The sequence below is a fragment of the Neofelis nebulosa genome, chromosome 1, assembly GCF_028018385.1.
Source record: "Neofelis nebulosa isolate mNeoNeb1 chromosome 1, mNeoNeb1.pri, whole genome shotgun sequence".
In the NCBI taxonomy this organism is placed as follows: Eukaryota; Metazoa; Chordata; class Mammalia; order Carnivora; family Felidae; genus Neofelis; species Neofelis nebulosa.
The window spans coordinates 83,160,440-83,179,685 of record NC_080782.1 but is presented as its reverse complement, the minus strand read 5'-3'; the positions used below and the strand labels follow the sequence as shown (position 1 = coordinate 83,179,685).

Sequence of the window (19,246 nt, the reverse complement as noted above, 5' to 3'; positions counted from 1 at the left end):
GATAAAATCTGGCCCATTGATATACTGTTTTTGTTTGTAGTGCTAAAAAAGTTTTGATTTAAAAACATTTTAAGACAGAGCAAATGTCCTCTGACTTAATTACTATCCCTAATGCTGTCTATTATTTACAACTGGTCTATTTCACTTAACTCTGTATCTGATTCCAACAGGCATAGGTATTTGTGATCCTTACAATCTCCTTAATTTAACAAAGAGAAAACTGAAGGCCAGAGAAGATACATGACTTAATGGAGCTATACAGTTAGTTATCAGCAGAGCTGGGACCTGAATCTGACACAGTGGAATCCAAGATCTAGGCTTTTTCCTGGACTAGCCTTCACTAAGTAACCATGTATCCCAGGAGGAAGTGTGTCTATTTGCATTGGTTATTAAACTGGGTAATATCTGGACTTGTTTTTAACAGAAGTTTTTTTCAGTTTTGAAGCATGGAATTATGTTATTTTTATACTTTGAAAATATATATAAACTACAGAAGAAGACTGTAAATTATTGCTTTTATAAGAAGATAAACTCAGAAAATATACAAATTGAATTTTCAAAACTATGAAACTAATAAAACTTAAGTTAACATTGTAAATTTATAGGGAAGATTATGCTTTTCTGCTGCAACTAAAGTTTCAATATTGGGTATTCTTGTAGAAATGGTCTCAGATTCTATCCTATATTTAATGTTTCATAATTTTGACTTTAATAATTCTAATGTAGAAAATGCTTATTTATATAAATGTATTGAAGAGAGTATTAATGACTCCAGGGTTCTTTTTGCTAGTTGGGGTTATTCAGCTCTACTCTTCATCTAAAAACCCTGCTCAGGAGTAATCCTCAGATGCTATTTTAAATGAAATGTTGCCTGATAACTGAGCCAACTTGTCTTGTTAACTTGAGAATGAAGTTAGCATCATGGCACCACTGAAATCTGCATTAAGTGAGTATTAAATCAAATTATTGCTGGAATTTTGTGGAAAAAAGTCTTTGCTACCCCTTTATTGCTGTTGAATAAATATGTACAAAGACAGAACTCCCACAACAGTCTGTTCCAAATTCAGTGCTTATTGCTACAGACCAGTGTCATGGTTTGAGTGTTTGTCTCCAAAATGCCTATGTTGAAACCTATTGGCCGATGTGATGGTATTATGAGGTGGGGCCTCTGTGAGGTGATTAGGTCATGAAGGTGGTGAATGAGATTAGTACCTCTTCATGAATGAGATTAGTGCCTTCATAACAGAGGCCCCAGAGAGATCCTTCACTCCTTCTGCCATGTAAGGACACAGAGAAAACACAGCAGTCTCTGAACCAGGAAACCAGACACAGAATCTGCTGGTGTCTCCATTTTGGACTTACCAGCTTCTAGAACTGTGAGAAGTAAATTTCTGTTGTTTTTAACAGTCTGTATCTGGGATAGCAGCCCAACAGGCAGATTCACCTGTATTTAGCAACCTTGTACTGTTATTTCCTAAAGGATGGAAAGATTCAACGGTTTGGATATAGAAGTCCTTGGTGGTCATCTGGATGGTCAGAATTGGCATAAATTAATGGTTTGACATTGTTATCAAAGTGAAAATGAAAATTTAAAGAACAATGAAGCAAATTCATGAAGTCCCAAAGTACATACGCAGATATGTACTCAAGGAAAAGAGCCCAGGATAGGGAGTCAGATTCCCTTCATTTCAGCCCTCCATCTGTCACTAATTAGTTGTGTGACCTTTTCCAAGAAAACTTATTCTCTTGAATTCCAGTTTCCTCATCTGCAATATGAGGTAATTGAACTAGATAAACTTCAAATTCCTGAAAACCCCCAATTTCACAATGTGTTACAACTCTATCCATGTTTACACTTGTTTGCATCCTTTCTTTGCAATTCCACAAACCAAAAACCTAAGAGAACAAATTCATCTTTTAGTCAACAAAATACTATTCTTCAAACGTATTATACACATCTTCCAGAAAAGCCTTTATGTTGATGCTAGAGGGCAGATAATCTATTTTCAGACTGTCTTCCAAGGGGGTACCTCAAAAGTTGCCGTGGAGGGGAGAAGGGTGAAAAACTAAGGTGTGGACTTTCCTCTCTAGTTCATAAAACGGCTTCTCTTACATCTGTTTTCATATTGTGGTTCCACATGTAAGCTGAAAACTTATTGGATACATCTTTTCATTCCCTTAGATTCTCCTGGAACCAAGGCTTCCTGGGTCATGGGTCATCCGCTGCCTGCTTTGCCTCAACTGTGACTTTGGTTGAGGGTCTGCTTTTCATCCCACCATCATGACCGATTAACTGTGCTTGAGTCCTCATGGAGCTTCCATCTAGGACTGGCTCAACTTTCACTTGCCAAAATAAGCTGGGCACTCCCCTTGGCTGCCATTGTGCATCTAGGCCTAATGGCCACATGTCCCAAGTTTCTGACTTCTAAGACCACTTCCTCACTTGGATGACAAGCCATACGGTGGGTTGTGGGATCTGGTTCCCTGATCAAGAGCCAGAAAAACAAGATGCAACAATAGCCTTCTGGTGGGGTGAACTTAGATTAATGGAATAGTAGCTGGGAAGATAACTCCCCACAACACTCTCCCTCTCACAGACTGCTTCAAAGGATGATTCTCCAGATTACCTGTCCACATGTGGCCAGGTGGGTGCATAGCAACCAGCTCTGTCTCTGAAACTCAGGAAACAGTGGCCATCCCACCAATATACTGCCTTGCATTGCCGCCTACTCTTCCCTGCCTTATGTTTTTTGTCTCTCACTCTCAGTGCCCGGGGTTCTATCTCCCAATAAAGCATCAGAACTTAATCATTGCCTCAAACTCTCTTTTTTAGGGAGTTTGGCTAATGTGAAAACCATTGACACAATTCAATCCCCTCAGTAACAGATGTCTAAAACACAAACCTAACTACACCCCTCCCCTAGGTTCCCACTACTTCTGAAATATCCTTAACAAGGCAATGGTGCACTCCATGACTTACCATCAGCTGTCGTTTGCTGACTCACACTTATGACTCAAGTCATTGCAGACAGCTGATGATTCTCCCACCATCCATGCTAGGGCGTAGCTCTTTCTTTGTGTTTGGATAAAGCAACCCTCTGCCTGAGCTAATATATCTATCTTTGCTTGCCAAGTTTAATAATTCTCAATGAAATAACCTGCAGTTGGCAGAATGGCAGGCATCTAGCATAGCACCCAGAATATAGTTGATGCTTTGTAAGTATTAAAGTACTTATGGACAATATGGAAGTGAAGAGAGGTCCAAAATTTACCCACGGTGACAGTAGCAGACCAGGGCTAGTGTGTAATGTGCCCATTCTACCACCCTCTATTATCCCCCTAGAAAGGGGTTTGATTTCTTTTCAACACTTGTTTCTCTCACTCATTAACCCATTTATTCATGAACTATTTAAGTGTGTCAGGCCTCTGTTATGTGTCCTCTATTAGATTTTAGGAACTCAGTCATTCTAAGCCCACTAATTTCTCATCTCCTTTTTCCCAGAACTACCACAGACTCAGCGTGTTGCCTTGAACAAAGTTCAAATGGCTTCAGACTCTGCGACCAGGGGTTCAGAACACCAAATTTTTAATAAAGCTTATTCATTAGCATTGTGCTATTATGCAAGTCACTTAAAGTTTTTGTACATCAGCTTTGTTCACTTAAAAAATTGAAAACAATTTTTTTAAATGCCTCCTCTTTGCATAGAGTTGTAAGAACACAGGAGTAACAGATGAGCAAGTACTTTGAAAAGTTGAAAGTACTATCTAAATATAATATGTGGTTTTATTATTGTATATGCCTCGGTTTGATGTTGGAAAATTTAAAAACTTACTATATATTCTGAACCCAGCTCATCAGTCCCTCAATCAATAGAAGAATCAAAACAGATTCGAAACTGAAGATTTCAAAGCTACTTTCTCTCATTCCACAAATGGGGAAATTGAGGCTCAGAGAAATTTAATGATGGCAAGAACTTGAAAGTTTCCTGACTTCCATATGAAACCTTAAAGTTCTTTGTGCTTTTAAAAAACTGTATGCATTTAGTCACATGAAAGAAATATGTCACATTTATTTGGTGACATTTCCCCTTAAGAGTACAGAGTAAAATTTCAGTGCTCTTACCATCTTTTTCTCTCCTCTGTCCTTCTATCTGCCGTGCCTGAACTAGTGACCAGTGATATTCCTCCCAGATGAAATAGTCTTGAGCTTAGCACCCTGCACGTATACATGTACATACGTGTGAGAACACTGGGGTGCAGGAGTAAATGTTAGGACTATTGGGATTTTTTTTTTTTAATTTAAAAACAGGGCAAGAATCAAGCTTTATTAAGTGTTTAATATATGCATTAACACAGGTGTCCCATGCATCAGGTATGTCACTTATGGCCTGTAAGTATTTTAGGAAAGAGTAGGAACTACATAACATAGAGGGGTAGACAGTGGCCCCCTTACTTGCTGACTTGCTTTCATCGAATTGCAGTTCATATATGCCTTGTTAAATGGATTTACAGATTATATAATCTAGTTTTAACTGAACTAATCCTCACAAAATGGACAATTGGCTTTAAAAGATCCCAGTAAAGAAACTGTGGATTGAAGATAATGCTAATTGAACAAGCACCAGTGAGCAGAATGATAAACAAGAATCTGCAGAGACACCACTTCTGCTCTTAGCTGAGCTCTATGTCAGCCACATTCTGATTCACAAACCAATGATGGTCTAATCAGATCTAGCAAGAATTCAGCCCAAACAACCCCAAATTATCAAGACAATATTTGCAATAGAAATTTACATCTACGTTGACAATAAACTTGTTCAGTGTGTGCTGTGCCTTGAAGTATTAGCTATGATATTATAAAGCCATCATGATTAGCAAGACATTTGAAAACAAAGTCTTCAGAATAGAAAGACAAGCCTCTATGGAATTTCTTTGGTGGGGGTGGGGGGTGGTAATTAAAAAAAACAACAACAACACATATTTTACATAATTGTGGCCAAATGTAATAATAACATTATGAAGCTTTTTGAGATTTTGTAATATATGAGAACGCTTTTACATTAGTAAGACTAATAACACATGATATATTACAAAATTTTATACTATGGATCAATATAATACACAATTCCTTAGAATTTTTGCATTTTCAAGACTACAATACGTAACCACTAACGTGTTTTCAAGTTTCACAACTATGCAGTTTTTACACCATCTCTGACATTACAAAATGCTCAGGCTGCTCTTGCTTTTCTGTTGTTAGAAGTTGTCACTGTTTAACTCTGTTCAGGGAGAGTGCTGTATTAGAGCAACTTGTGACAATCTCCATTGCCTGCCATGAAGGTAAACTATTTAATATACACACGGTGGTGCCTGAAAGCTGTCTTTGGAAACTCTGCCCACTGTATATGAAACACTGCATTGAGTATGAACTTTTGGAGGAAGTCTTCAGAAGAAAAGAATAGTAACCCATGCAGGAAAATAGATTGAAATCTTAGGTTGATTTTATGGAAAACCAAGACAAGAATCAATGACATATTCCATTCTTTCCTTAAATATGGTCAATCTCACTAATGAAATATTTCACTCAATCCTCAGTGAGAAAAATAGTGAAATATAATGATTTCATGAAAAAACTCTCTTCAGTTTAGAATTTTCTGACTAGCTGTCTTTGTGCTTTCAAATTAATAATGCAGGAGGATTGTTTTCGTTCTATGTAGGAAGTAAAAGAATTATTGGAGAATTGGTATCATAAATAAGAACCTATGCAAATCAGAGCCTATAGAGTGTCAAATGCACTGACCTTCAACCTTCAGAGAACATTAATTTTGTTAATATCCAAAGTCAAAGGCTGTATTCCCCATTTGCCATGCTATAAGGAACACATATGTGTGCACCTACACATCCCACGTTCTGTTTCCTTTGGCATTACACACAAGAGTCACAGATTTATTTTTATGGTTGTAGATTCTGGAAGCATTTGTTCTTCATCCAGAACTTGCCCATTTGGAATAAGTTTTTCTTATCAAACACCATTAATAAAAATTTTGTTGAAATAGATCTCTCTAGCAAAGCTTACATCTGTAGCACTTTGTTCTCATGGGCAGGATCAACTCCTCAGCCCCGATAACAATGCAACAAATAAAGTCAGTAGCAATTCCCCAACCGAAAATATATGTACCCCAAATCAATGCCACTTTCAAGATAAACAAGCATTTTGCACACTAATAAATAATGCCATAAATCTTGCTATATTGGGTTGCAAATAACTCCAACTGAATAAAATTGCTTGACACAGGATTTACTTATTCTGCACGTTCATAAAAACAGCTTGTTCTCTGACAGCACTCATTCTTGGCAATTTACCGCAGCTGTCAGCAGCCAATTTGTTCAGATTACTGCTCTGCATAAAAGTGTAACAATCATGAGGATTTATTAGCTGATTATCGTAAAGGTGGCAGTCCGTCTTGCCTGCCAAAATGCAGGTGATCAGAAAGTTAAATAATTACATGCAGATTAACATTATTTCACCTTTACTTGATATTTGTAGTTCAGCGACAGGTAAAATGTGTTGTTCAAACTTGCACTATTGTGTAGACCACCTGAGTTGGTTTATGGACTACCTGGCATTTTATTGAGCACTTCATGGCTTCAGAACATACTGGGTTCAAGACCAAAGTGAAAGGAGTGTGGTCTTTAGAGCCAGGAGTTCTGGATTTGAATCTCAGATCAATCACCCAGATGCATACTAGCTGAGCAACCTCTAAATCTATCTTCTGCCTCACTTTTTGCATCTACAAAACTGGCATAATATGAACGACTCTTGTTATCCCCTAAAAGTGAGCTAATGTAATTGTGCCCTATTCATTGTAGAGCACTGTTATTATTGTTTCTTTCTATTCATGGTAATTTCATTTTTCTGTAAAATTTACCTACCAGGGGGCATTAACTCTTTGGATATAATAATGATGAAAAAGTTATAAGTATTGGGTAAAAGTGTAGACTACTTTAAAAAAAATGCAACAATTCAGTATTTTTTAAGTATAAGTATTACTCAGGTACTTTCACCTTTAACTCATTAATTCTCCCCTTTTGGATTATATATACATAGCTTTCTTCAATTACACTGAAATTTTATACCTGCCACTAAGTCATACTGTTCTAATTGCCTCTGCATTGATGCCTATTGTTAAATCATGAATTTACGGTTAACCCTCGAACAATATGGGGGTTAGGGACACCAGCCCCCTGGCACAGTAGAACTTCTGCGTATAACTTCCGACTTCCCCCAAATTTAACTACTATAGCCTACTGTTGACAGGAAGCCGTACTGATAACATAAATAGATGATTCACATATATTTTATATGTTATATGTATTATATGTTATATTCTCACAAAAAAGAAAGTGAGAGAAAGGAAAATGTCATTAAGAAAATCATAAGGAAGAGAAAATGCATTTATAGTGCTCTACAATATTTATCGAAAAAAATCTCTGTATATGTGGACATCTGTAGTTCAAGCTCATGTTGTTTAAAGGTCAACTGTACTGAGAGAAGGAAGAGCCATAATTTTTAGTATTAAATCAAACTTCAGATCTTTAAATTAAAATCTGGCAAATATTTATTAAACACCTATTATATGCCATATACTTTTCTAGGCGTTGGGAATGTGACAGTGAACAAAAACAAAACACTCAAAACTCTCTGCCTTCACGAAGCTTATATTCTCTGCCTTCATGAAGCTTATATTCTAGTGGTGGGAAATAAATGATAAAACACATAACTGAAATGTATAGTAGGTCAAATGGTGGTTACTTCTATGGAGAAAAACAAAGCAGGATAGGGGAAAGGGGGGATTTAAATAGGGTTGGTATGGATGCCTCCCTGATGTGACATTTGTACAGAGACCTGAAGAAGATAAAGAAGCAATCCAGGTGGATATCTGAAGAGAGAGTGTCACAGATGTAGGGGAAGGTCCTCAGGTGGGAGGGTGTCTGGTGTGCTTGAGGAAGAGCAAAGAGGCTGGAACAGAGTAGAGGGAGAAAGGGGTGGAACAGCAAAAGTTCAGGGTAGAGTGGTAATGGGGCTGGATCATGAGAAGCATTATAGGCCACTATAAGGACTTAGCCAGGTTTTGCCCAGATTAGGATGGGAAAAGTGTTGAAGGGTTTTGAGCAGAGGAGTCAAATTCTTTTATTTGTTTTCTGTGGAAGGAAGAACACGAGGCTATGGCTATTGTCTACATGAGAGTTGATGGTAGCTTCAACCAGAATTATTATGATCAAGATAATGACAGGAGTGAATTCTGAATACATTTCGAAGGAATCATTGGTAGGTTGCTGACGGGTTTGATAAGAGTGAGAGAAAGAAAAGAAGCAAATAGGACTCTATGGTTTTGGCATTAGCAACACACGGGAGAATTTGAAAGGCAGAGAAGATTTGGGGATATTGGGTATCAGAAGTTTGGCCTTGGACCTGCTAAACTGAAGAATTCTATTAGGCATTCTAGGGAGATATCTAGCAGGGAGGTGATGTGGAATCTGGAGCTCAGAGAAGAGTTATGGAGTGGAGCTCGTTGTCATTATTGATCTCAGACAGTATGGAAAGTACAAGAGTAGATGGAATCAGTAGGGGAGCAGGTGTAGACAGAGAAGATGCCCAAGGAGTGGGCTTTGAGGCTCTCTAGAACTAAAACAGCAGGGAGATGAGGAAAATTCTGTGAATGAGACCAAGAAGGAACAAGTGATGAGGTAAAAGAAAAAGAGTCTTGTGTTTTAAAAGCCAAGTGAAAAAGGTGTTTTAAGGTAATGAAGCAATCAGCCAAGTCCAGTACTGCTTCTGGATGAAATTAAGATGAAGGTTGAAAATCGGCCATTGGATTTAACAACTCAGTGGTCACAGGGGACCTTGACAAGAGCAGTTTGTGTGGACTATTAGCGGCATAAGCCTGACTGCATGGGTTCAAGAGAGAATTGGAAAGGGCGATGTTCAGTGTTAAATAGCTTTCACTGTATCAACACTCCAAATTTGCAAGTGGCCCTTTCACTCATAGCCAGCCTTGTCTTTGTAATGAAAAAAAAAAACAAAAAAACAACAAAACCAAAAACCCAAAATCCTGTTATTGAGCATACATTATTTACAAAACACATTTTCTTTTTTTTTTTAACTTTTTTTTAATGTTTATTTATTCCTGAGACAGAGAGAGACAGAGCATGAATGGGGGAGGGGCAGAGAGAGAGGGAGACACAGAATCGGAAGCAGGCCCCAGGCTCTGAGCCATCAGCCCAGAGCCCGATGCGCGGCTCCAACTCACGGACCGCGAGATCGTGACCTGAGCTGAAGTCGGACGCTTAACCGACTGAGCCACCTAGGCGCCCCAACAAAACACATTTTCAAAAATCATTATATGTGACCAAAACTGGAAAATAAAGTGGACAATAACAAAACCATAACACAATAAACTAGTCTACGTAGATAATCCGATCCATGCAACTGTTCTCAAATGTAGGATTGAATTTAGGTAGTATCCTTAAAAAAAAAATTAACAGTCATGGAAATAACAGTATTATCCTTCATGGCCAACTTTAAATCTACTCACTAACTCCCAGCCAACTCCCAGAATAGTCTCTAATTTGTAAGTTAATACAGACATACCTAATTATTCTCATCAAAAAAAAGAAATAATTTGATGTGATAGAGGTGCTAACTCTAGCTACCATGACAATCATATTATAATATATAAATGCCACAAATCAGCTATTGTATACCTTAAATTTATATTAGCTACATGCAAAAATATTTATAAATAAATAAATAAATAAATAAATAAATAAATAAATAAATGTTAACAGGGCATAAAATGTTGTGATGATAGCTTGCAAAACAAGACAGAAGACCATGATGGATTTTACTCCTATTACTTTACTCCTAGAACTCTCATTTAATGGAAGGAATTCTCATCTAAACTACCCTAGGAACTGAGGAATTTTATTACAATCTGCATTATTTCCAATGTAACTACACAACCTTCACATAAACACAGCGACTTTATTCTGCCTACCACTTAGGTATAATAATATCTTGCTTTTCAATGGCAGGATGTGTTTAAAGTATAATTTAATAAACATAAAGTAGAGACCTTGAGTTGTTGGTGCTATCTGGACATTGAATAGATTTGAAATAATGATTTACCATAGTCATTTCCTTTTTCTGCAACAGGCACCTTGGTTAAATTGGCCGAGCATACAACAAGTTTTTACTGAACATATGTGATTGCCTCAAAATTTGACAATACCCCCTTTATTGTATAAAGGGGTTTTAACTGATACTCAAAAGCATCCTAAAGAGTCATCTTGCCTACACCTGTGCTCTTGTGTACTCTAAAACTTTTTTGGCTTAAATTGCTTTTATAGGCTGTTATGTTTGGCATATGACCAAAAATGGTTTGTTTTTGTTTTTGTTTTTGAGAAAGAGATCAAGAACACGGGTGCACTCTTGTGTGCACAAGCTGGGGAGGGGCAGGCGGAGAGGGAGAAAGAGAATCTTAAGCAGGATCCATGACCATCATGGAGCCTGATAAAGAGCTTGATCTCTGGACCATGAGATCATGACCTGAGTCAAAATCAAGGATTTGACCTGGATGCTTAACTGAATTTGCCACCAGGTGCCCCAAAATGGATTTTTTTTTAAAGTGAGCCTGATGGGTAAGTTTTTATTATATTTAGAAAAAAAATGTAACTTGAGGTAAAAGTAATTTATTCAAAATGAATAAGAATTTTAAAAAAACCCTATGATTCTTTAATGGTAGCATTTGGACTTACCACCCAAGCCAGTTTTAATCCCACCAAAGTACTAGGAAGAAGAGCACAAAGTTGTGCCCATCAAGGCAGTGTGGGTGATAGGGCCTAGGGCTCCTTGATTCTGTTTGCTGGGTCCTCCTGTGTAATAACCATGAATATAAAGAACCTGTCTAGAGGCGCCTGGCAGGCTCAGTCGATTTATTGTCTGACTTGATTTTGGCTCAGGACATAATCCCAGGGTTGTGAGATCAAGCCTTGCATAGGGCTCTGTGCTGAGTGTGGAGCCTGCTTAAGATTCTCTCCCTCTCTCTCTCTCTCTCTCTCTCTGTCTCTGTCTCTGTCTCTCTCTCTCTCCCTCTCTCCCTCTGCCCCTCTTGCCTGCTCACACATGCTGTCTCAAATTAAAAACAAAAATAAAAAACTTGTCTAACAATCTAGGCAAAGCTCAAGCTAGAAACTATACACAGGTGGTAACACCTCCAAGATCTAGAAAAAATAAAAAGGGTGGATATACACCCAACTAGATTACTAGTTTATTATAAAAAGAGATAATTCAGGAACAGCCAGATGGAAGAGATACCCAGACAAGGTAGGGGGAAAGGACACAGAGCTTCCACGCCTACTCAGGCATGCCAGTCTCCTAGCACCTCCACATGCTCACCAACAACAAAGCTCCAGAAATGAATTTCTTCTCTTCCCAAATTTCTTAAGACTTCCTTAGCTCCCCCAGTTACCAAAAACAATCCCTATGATCTTCAGATCAGCCAGTTGAGATCTTCAAATCAGATCTCTCAAAATTTGCCAAATTATGGGCAAACCTATAGAAACAAGGTGAAATGAGATGAACAGTTCCTCCTCTCTACCAACCATTTCCGCAATATAATTAGCCATGCCCTTGAAGAATTCATAATATTACAAAGTGAGGAAAAGGTAAAGGTCAGTACTAGAAGGGCTGAGAAATCATCATAATTTCCAAATTTGGAAATTATTTTCAAAGAAAGAATAAAATATATAAAAGGATATCTGTTATCATAGGAAAAAAATAGAAAAAGGGATAAGATGTACTTCATGTAATATGGACCCAGAAGTACAGGAAGGCAGTATGCTGTAGCCATGATTTCATTATCTTACCAATATAAGTATGATTATAAAGTAAAGAGATTGAGGTAGCAAGTTACACATGACAGTCATACTGCTTTATCTTATGGTAACCAAATATAGCTAATGGTGCCATAAATTATGAAAATGAATTATTCAAGGAACAGCTAGACAGCACCTACTTGAAAGAGCTCGTAGCATGTTGAGGGAGATAGAAACCCAAAGAGAACAAGGTCAAACTTAAAGAAAACTCCGAAAATAGTGTTTTACTAAAGGGAAAAAATATGCAGTGAAGACCTGTCCTTTAAAAATGATTGAAACAGTATTAGGTTATGGTAGTTTTTTCCATTTCATTTTACAAGTAAAATATTAAAGTATAAATGAAGCTATTTAACCTCTCACTTTATAATCCTATAAAGAAAACCATTGTTTAAAAAATATATATCAGAGTCACACACACACAAAAAAACCAAAGAGATAAATATGTTGGGTCAGATTCCTGTTCTTACTTTTCTAGCATAAAATTTCCTTAATTATTATTAGTATGTATGCATTTCTTCAGGCTGTGTGTTTAGAGACTTGGAATTCATGTGACCTGCAATGAAGAAAGAATTTTCTAAACCAACAAATTCTCCTGTACACTGTACTTTATTTTAATATAGGCAGGTTTCAATATGTTTTGCTATAAAGGCACATAAATATCAAAAAATAAAAACAGATTTTAAGCAAGGAAACAGTTCATATAATTCAAGTAGTCATTCAAAATAAACTTGTCTTTGTGGAGAGATGTCATTAGGCCTCAGAATACTCCTTCCTTCACTGCATTATTAGATTAACATGGATCTGCTTCTCTTACATGTTTCCATCACTAAAACTTGAGAACTCTACAGATTTATGAACTCCTTGGAGATTATAAAGATTCTCTACCTTGAAGGGGGCTTGTAGGAAACAATGCATTTTATGGTCTCACAATATGCTTTATGAAAAGTAATATTATCTTAGATCACTTTACAGACTATGAATGAGCTCTTTGTTTAAGTATCTTGATCAAATGAGATTCCTCATTCTCAATTCCCATAACTTTTACACACAATATTCTGACATCTGGAGAAAATTTCTGGATATCAAATTCAGATAGCCTGTCCATGGACTGGTCAAAACTGCCACCTACTGGTCAGTCTTCAAATCTATTTTTCACTTTACCCAAGCATTGCTTTACCTTGGTCAGATCCCTTCCTTCAAAATGGTAAAAGATCAGTTACAATAACTAGACAGAAAGCGATTATCCTTTTAAAAAAATTCACCCTCTCTAGGATGAACCAAAAACACCAAGTTGTACAAACCTGCCAATAAAATCATCCCTTTTCCCAGCGTCTTTGTCCCAGGCAGTGATATCAATGATTCCACCTCTTTCTTCATAGAGATGAAAATCAAATTGTTCCCTCCACTGAGGATTCAAAGTTTTTGGCATAATCTGGAAGACCAAAAAGTAATTATTGTCTTATAAATATAAGTCTTTTAAAAATATTTAACTTTGAGACATCATATCAAAATCAAGGTACTATCTACAAAAGTATATGTGAGATTTGAACAAAAGCTTCCAGAAGTGATGGAAATGTCATTAGCTCTTTAGCAACCTTACTGCATATCATCTGAAAGAACCCTAAAGGATATGTCCTGAAAACCAAAGGGCATGCCTTCACCATCTTGAATAAGAGATGAGAGATATGCATTATACAGAAAAGGCAAATAGTCTATACGTGAAATGGCTCACTCAGATACTAGCATTTATTTTACATAACCAGTTAATGCACAAAGACATAACTCTCAGCCTGTCATCTCCTAAAAAAGGACTATGTGGATTCCCAGAGTTCTTTTTCCCTTACTCCCTACACGCAAGGGAATTCTGAGCTAAATCTGTAAAAATAAAAATAAATAGTAATGAAACAACAGACAGTGAAGTTCTATGGGAGCAGGAGGAAACAGCAAGTAACTCTGGGGTGGTCGGGCAGACATTTATGTTGGAATCATAGCATTGATGTTTCATCTGATTTTATATCTGGAGAAACTGAGACCTGGAGTTTTACTGACCAACCCCAAATCATTACGTTTTAGTATCTAGACTCTAACTCAGGTCTTTGATTAGAGCTTCAGGTCTCTTTCCCCAAAACAATCTGCCAAAAATGTTTGTAAATTAATATGAATGTGTGTGTACAATTTCTATGTTGCAAATACCAGAAAGGTCTCTAAAGTGCAATTGTGTAACTTCAAGCATTCAGATAAGACATCTGGTAGAATCAATGAATGAAGTGACCCATACTGATGTGCTTTGAAACTTCATTCACCACTGGGTTAAAAACATTCATATTTGTTTCCCTATTCTGTCTTTTTAGCAGGAGCGCATGCAATGGCCTTTTCTCTTTTGAATGTATGAGAGACAAATCTTCAGATGTAAAGACTCTGAAAGCAATGAAGTATGTTATGTGCAAAGGTAATACAAATGAATCACAATTTTTAAAGTTCATAATCTGAAATTAATCAGCAATATATCATGGAAGGAAAGAGCAAAGAGAGACACATGTCCATAGCTAGATTTCATATTTCACACCTAAAGAGCAGAACTATAAAAAATAAGTAATGTTTTAAGCCTACCAGAACACAGAGATGATGTTAATTGATAAAGGACAAGACAGAAGTGGTCATAGGTACCTATTTTTGGAATCAGTAGTTTCCTTAAAATATGTTATTAAGTCCATGGCAGAAAAAAAGAAAAAGATGGCATTAGATGGATCCTATGATAATTCAAACCTCTCATTATTGGGCTCAGATGCACTTCTGTGGTGTTTTGGGGATGGTCTATCTTACTTATTTGGCCATAAAGAGCCTAATTTTTCAGTTTTCATTTTTAGGATTGTCTTCCCTATATGATTTTCCTTCAGGTCAGAAATGATGCTTTCCCCTTCCACGTGGGCATTCAAGAAGATAACCAATCAGCCTGAGAGCAATTCTCACTGCCTGCTAATGAGTCAGCTCTGTGATATTACTAACCCCCTTAGTTACTGATGAAAACTTCCTGTGCCAGAAGGAACCTAGGCAGGCTGTTTATCAAAAGTTCTTTTTTTTTTTTTTTTTTAATTTTTTTTTTCAACGTTTTTTATTTATTTTTGGGACAGAGAGAGACAGAGCATGAACGGGGGAGGGGCAGAGAGAGAGGGAGACACAGAATCGGAAGCAGGCGCCAGGCTCTGAGCCATCGGCCCAGAGCCCGACGCGGGGCTCGAACTCACGGACCGCGAGATCGTGACCTGGCTGAAGTCGGACGCTTAACCGACTGTGCCACCCAGGCGCCCCTTTTTTTTTTTTTTTTTTTTAATTTTTTTTTTCAACGTTTTTTATTTATTTTTGGGACAGAGAGAGACAGAGCATGAACGGGGGAGGGGCAGAGAGAGAGGGAGACACAGAATCGGAAGCAACAAAAGTTCTTGAAAATGGTAATGTCAAAGTGAAATTATTCTCATCAAAGTAGAATGTGATTTTTAATACAAGATAGATAGGATGAGTTTTCAAGCTATGAATAGTAGCTGTAGAAGCTGACCATTAAAGAAGTTGTATTGTGTTTTGTTTTTGTTTTTTGCTGTTTTTTGTTTTCTTTAAAGTTTTTATTTATTTATTTAGGTGATCTCTACACCCAGTGTAGGGCTCCAACTCAGAACCCTGAGATAAAGAGTTTCATGCTCTTCAGACTGAGCCAGATAGGCACCCCAAAGAGGTTTTATTTGGATACAACACAGATAAGACATGTGTCCCAAATATAACTATGACTACTATGACCTTTACTGATTATAATTCCTTCTATCAAAAATATGACACTAATATGATTATTTAATGTATTATTACTATTAATATAATTGTTGTTAAACAATATCTTGTTCTTAAGGCTGCTGCTCTTCCTGCTGCTACTACCATTTATTATTTATTATGGACAAGGCAGTATTCCAAGCCCTTCACGTGCGTAACATATATTTATTCAATCTTCTCAATAACTTTACGAGGTAGGCATTATTTTAATTCTCACTCATCTTACAGATGAGGAAATTGGGACATGGAATGGCAGAGTAACTTGCCCTGTAGCATACAGTGGAATTTGGCCCTTTGTTTTCTAAATAAATAAAACAAACAAACAAAAATTGCAATCTTCACTGGTGCAAGTCATTTTGAATAAAACGTTTCAGAGTAAGGAACAAAGATTTTTATGGTATGTAAAACAGGGCTATTTCTGGCACTGATACCAGTACTAATTGTAATAATTATAGTAGCCAACACTCTTTGAGCACTTTATGTCCCAGGCCATCGACTTAGGTTTGTTTCAGCCCTTTTTTGTTTTGTTTGATTGCTTGTTTGTTATTTTTTTAAAGAGATAGTTCCAACTATTATTCCTGTGTTATAGGTGACATTGAGACAGAGTAGTACTTTATGCAAGGTCACATAGCACATTGAGTAAGAAATGTGATAATATAGTTATTGGTCTGGTTTGCTGATGTGATATTCAAAAGAAATTCTGTTAAGCATTTTAAAAAGTATCTGGTGTTTTTATCTCCTAAAGCATGGCTATTAACCAACCACTGCCTTCCAAAGACTGGCTGGAACAGGAGAGAGATACGGTTACCTTGCTCTTGTACTTCTGATGCCCAAGCCGGAACTTCACATAGGGGTCACTCAACCCATTTGAATCCATTGCCTTGAGATCTCGTCCCTCAATCAATGTGATGCTGACTATTCCTCTCCACAGATGTGATTTTCTGTGTACGTCTGATAGACGTAAACTTTGGGTCTGAAACTTTGGGTAAAGGAAAACAGAGTTAGCTTATTGAGTTTTAACCCCAAATACCTTATCTGGCATTACCCTTTCTCCTGTTACAAGTTTTTGAAAATAAAAATAGTAGGTAGTTACAATTTAAGAAAATAAACATAATTGACAGATTATTATTAATTACAGAATTGTTAATGAATGTGAAATTATCCTTTTATGATAAATTTAAGGTTGTTGTATGAGAAGTGAATGCTCAAAATAAGGTCTAATATTCCAACTCTTTAAATTACATGATGTAGATACTTCAAGAATATCAGAATATTTGCCTCTGTGTCAAATATGCCAGTGTCAAAAAACTATTAGGAATACCAAAGGCCTCATCCACACTGTGATATTTAATTTTTAATAAGTTATGATTTTTAAAAATCTTTCATGTTACAAGTTGGTTTTTAAGATTAGTTATAAGTTCTATTCAATTAAAAACCTTCTTTATTGCTATGTTAGGAGATAGCTGAGAGAACTCACTAGAGAACTACTTAAAGTACCACAGACCAGAAAACAAAATCAACATGCCCATTGGAGTTGTCCGGTTTATGCTGAAACTTGCATCAAAATTTTTTAAATTACGTATGTGATTTTCATTGGTGGGTGTGTTACTGAGTTTCTCACTCTAGTACTTGAACATTGCCTTTAATGATTTTATTATGCCCAATGCTAAATTACAATATTCAAACAAGCAAATGAAGTAAAAAATTTTTAACATTAGGAAGCCTACAAAAAACAGCTCTATAATCTCTTTGAACTAAACAGCACATACAACAAATCCAAGTAGCTAAAATGTTAAAATCTTTTCCATTTGGATTCAGAACCAAGCAGTACTATAAAAACTGCTATATCTTTCATATTGCCAAGCATGTTTTCTTCACTTACAGTCATTTCATGAAGAAATTCAACATGTCTCTCAACCTCAAAGTACTCCACTTCTAAATTATAGATTAACTCTACTTTCAGTCTAATTCCGTCTGTTACCATTGTAAAGTTATAGCCTATTTTGTATATCTCCCTCTCCCACCTTGAATCCTACTTTTTCTTTTCCATACCACACTAATGTGATAGCCATTTTTATCTGTCATTATTAAAAGTAATACATTTTAGGGGCCCTTGGGTGGCTCAGTAGGTTAAGCGTCAGACTTTGGCTTAGGTATTGATCTCACAGTTCGTGAGTTTGGGCCCTGCATTGGGTTCTGTGCTGACAGCTCAGAGCCTGGAGCCTGCTTCTGATTCTGTATCTCCCTCTCTATCTGTCCCTCCCCAGCTGTACTCTGTCTGTCTCTCTCTCAAAAAATAAATAAACATTAAAAAATTTTAAAATGTAATACATGTCAGGGTGCTTTATTAGCAAAATGAGAACTATGCTCCTCAAAAACCAATATTTTTAATATTTGAACATTTTAATGGAAATCTCTCTAAATCACATTGCCTATTTCCCTGCCTCGGTGGCCAGCAAATTTTGCAGGACATTGCTTTGTGTCTTTGCCTTATTAATATTAACACAGGACCGTGCCTGCGCACTGCACACCTTTGTGAACTCCACGGGTGGAGTTCAAGAGTGTTCTGAGGTGCCATGGAGTTTCACAGGCCACCTGTAACTTCCCCAGGACTCCACAGTCTGCTTCAGCTAGAGTCCCACTGCTCTCGTCTGTTTTACACATTGGGTTTCTACTCTGGACTGTGTTTGAATAAGGATTTCCCCGATTAAACAAATTTTTTGTACCAAGTGACCTTGAAGGGGTTCTAAGATTTCATGCTACTTATTAATATATAATTCAGCAAGAGATAACAGTGTATTTTTATTTATCTATTTTGTCTATCTATCTATCTATCTATCTATCTATCTATCTATCTATCCATCTATCTATCATCTATCTATCTATAGATATGGATCTATCTATCCATCCATCCATTCATCCACCCACCACTGCTGCTATTGAGATGGCCTCTCACTGAAGACTAGTCTAGAGAAACAAGTTCTAAACTCTGGGTCTGGAAGTTTTTTAAGGAATAGGAGTGGCAAAGAAGGAAAGAAGAAAAACGAATTTGTGATAAAAGGAAATAATTATCTTGGTGAAGACCAAGGAGTTAGTAACAACCCATTTACATAGAGCTTAAAATAGAATTTAAAAGTGTACATGTATACATTTTATCACTTCATTTCCACTAAAACCATGTGAAGTAGGAAGGCAAGGCCTGCTGTTTCCATTTTAATGATGAAGAATTTGAGGATCAGTGTGGTTTGGGCTAATAAATGTTGGATGTGTGACTAGAACCCAGTATTTCTGACCTTCATTCCTGGGGTTCTCCCAATATTGGTCTTTAGGGTAGAGACTCTCTCCTAGGTTTAAAAGTAATTATGATTTAAGTAGAATATTTCTAAAGGGTATTCTCCAGGTAAGTGAGTCATTATATTTGAAATGACATTCCAGTCTAGCTTTTCCTTCATGGTTAGTATGTGAAATCACCTTCTACTTTTCTATTATATGA

General features: G+C 36.8%; 1 protein-coding gene across 20 annotated transcripts in view; it reads right to left on the bottom strand.

The window, feature by feature from the left end:
* The window catches only part of MCTP1 (multiple C2 and transmembrane domain containing 1), a 535,749-nt gene that overhangs the window by 183,620 nt on the left and 332,883 nt on the right, over window positions 1-19,246 (bottom strand). For all 20 annotated transcript variants that reach the window (XM_058727403.1, XM_058706103.1, XM_058716425.1 and 17 more), the window contains 2 exons: window positions 16,562-16,732; window positions 13,239-13,369 (listed from right to left, as the gene is read on the bottom strand). In XM_058727403.1, the coding sequence (XP_058583386.1) occupies window positions 13,239-13,369; window positions 16,562-16,732 (302 nt within the window). The remainder of the gene's footprint in view (window positions 1-13,238; window positions 13,370-16,561; window positions 16,733-19,246) is intronic.